The 2,376-nt window shown below is 31.6% G+C and overlaps 1 protein-coding gene across 1 annotated transcript in view; it reads left to right on the top strand.

Annotated features, from left to right (window-relative positions):
• The window catches only part of LOC108912668, a 19,651-nt gene extending 17,546 nt beyond the window's left edge, over positions 1–2,105 (top strand). Inside the window, exons 19-22 of the mRNA XM_018717984.1 lie at positions 1,034–1,069; positions 1,255–1,287; positions 1,782–1,820; positions 1,966–2,105. Coding sequence (XP_018573500.1) covers positions 1,034–1,069; positions 1,255–1,287; positions 1,782–1,820; positions 1,966–2,105 — 248 coding nt within the window. The remainder of the gene's footprint in view (positions 1–1,033; positions 1,070–1,254; positions 1,288–1,781; positions 1,821–1,965) is intronic.
• Positions 2,106–2,376: the final 271 nt, after the last annotated feature.

The raw sequence follows: 2,376 nt of genomic DNA, 5'->3' as shown, positions 1-2,376 counted from the left end.
TAAGCGAATTATCTGTTTTCAAAATTTTAAGAGAGAAGAAAATTGAAGGAGACGTTAAGAAACCTAAAAAAGGGGGTGCAAAGAAGAAATTAATATTAAATGAAGATGAGAAAAATGCAGTTTGGCGTACAGTACATAAATCATAGAATTTATATTTTGTTTATAATTTGTTAACATTTCTTGTTTGATAGAAAAATAACTTATTTTGTTGAGATTGGTAGAGAATTGTTGTTAGTGTTTTCATTTGATAGAATCATATCATAGGATTTATATTTTGTTTTCATTCTGTAAATATTTATAGTATATCTGTTATACAAGGTTTTTGCTTTGAAACTTCGTTCTCCTTATAAAAAAAAGAATCGTAATGGGGTGCGATGAAGAGATCAGTTCACGTCTGGAACCCTGTTCCTACAAAAATCCCTTTATTCTCATAAACTATTTGTTTTAAATGTAATTTATTATAAATCCAATTCGTTATTTAAATTCCACATATGTACTACATTTCACCTCTGTACGCGCCACTGTTTATTGTTCCTTGCTCTACGATCAAGCTCGCCAGGTTAGTATTTGACGTATAACCGACCACTTCGTACACTCGATGCACCTGGCCGACTACAGCTAGTACCAGAACACAGTGCGTATGCGGCGGTATTTCAGATTTTACATTCAATTTCATTTTAAATTTGAAACGGTTCATCTTACGCCTCCTAAAAATGATGACACGATTTTCCTTTGATAAAAGACCGACAATTTTTTGCTCTACTTTGCATCGTATACGATCGTACTATAGAATGACTTCACTCATCGTATTATATGTTCAATAATAATTTTCACATTTAACCTTTATTATGTAGCATGTAACGTAGGGACGATTCCAGAGTTTCTCAATAAGTTTCAAAAACTTTAATTATCATTAACTTTAAGCACCGTTTTGCGCAGTTATTAATAAATAGAATCTTACAACACTGTCACTACTAAATTTAATGTATAATACCAGAACCTTTTAAAAACTAATGTTATTTTTATTCTTCAGCTAAAAATGAAAATGAAACCAAACCAGCACCAAATAGTAAGTATCCTTGTAGACACATTTTTCTAAGAATCTAATTAGATTGGCAAGAAAATTAATTCTTTTTATTTTTTTCATATTCGGTCTAGCAACGACCAGTGAAGCGCCACCAGTAGGTAAGATTATTGTCAAATGACGTGAAACTTCGTAGATCAGTGCTGTAAACATGTTTTTTTATTTTATAGCTGAAGGAGAACCTGAACCACAGCGTAAATCAAGTAAGTTATGATCATTTCTTTTAACCTACATAATTTCACATGCATTAGACCCTTCAAAGCAAGAAATAGATGAGTTATTTGAAATCAGTAACATCCATCCATTTCAACTAGCGCTTCCCATTCAAGTTTGAACATTTTTGGCATCAGTAAATCTCTTTTGTACTTGTTCAAATCATATCTCCCCATCGAGTTTGTATAGCACCGCGGCTACAAATCTAATATATTTAATAAAAAGTTGCCTCAGGATTCAATAGTAAGATCACTCTTTTTTTTATTATTTTCATTAATCATATTATCACGTCTATTTTTGTTCTACTTTTTATTATGTTGCTTCTGTGCACATATCTTTATGAATTTATTCATCCTATAATTTTGTGTCCTTCTTGTTAGATGAAGTAAATGACATTAAATATATTAATAAACAAATATACACTGTGCAGTTCCAAACAGTAGTGGGATTCATGTTCTGATCTTGATCACGGTTATTTTTTTAGGAACGTCTGAGGAAAGGAGACGTTCAATAACCAAGACACGTAAGATTTTTTATTAATATTGGTTTAATTAACGCAACTGTCAAAATAACGAATAATAAATTATCCTCGGGACTTTTTCATTACGGAAGCTATTTTTTTGCTACATTAATTGAATTTTTGGTTTAATTTGCTCTCTCTACAACAGGGAAGAGATCCAAAGGTTCTGTGAAATATTCGACAAGAAGCTCAGGTGATATAAGAGCAACAGAAATTCCAGAGAGTACACTAATTGAAGAACCTGCCCCAGACGTTGAAGCGGAGCAATATGCTGATCCAGAGGCATAGATATGATTTATATATGAAGAGAAGTAAAATTTTTGTGATGTTTTGTTTCAAATGTAAATACTGAACCATAATTTAGTTTCAATAAAAAGACTTGATGTGTGATGTTTGCTGTTACTCATTCAAACAAACAGTTTGTGGCATCTTAATGCAGTCTACAAGGTAGGTACCTTTGAAGTTTTTCAACCAACTTTACATGTAGATGAGTGTGTCAATATTTTTGCAGAAGATTTTGCCTATTCAAAACGTTGTTGATAGTTTCAAAAGACAGTAT

The sequence above is a fragment of the Anoplophora glabripennis genome, unplaced genomic scaffold (genome assembly GCF_000390285.2).
Source record: "Anoplophora glabripennis isolate ALB-LARVAE unplaced genomic scaffold, Agla_2.0 scaffold33, whole genome shotgun sequence".
NCBI classification, from domain to species: Eukaryota; Metazoa; Arthropoda; class Insecta; order Coleoptera; family Cerambycidae; genus Anoplophora; species Anoplophora glabripennis.
This window is presented reverse-complemented; position numbering and strand designations above follow the sequence as displayed.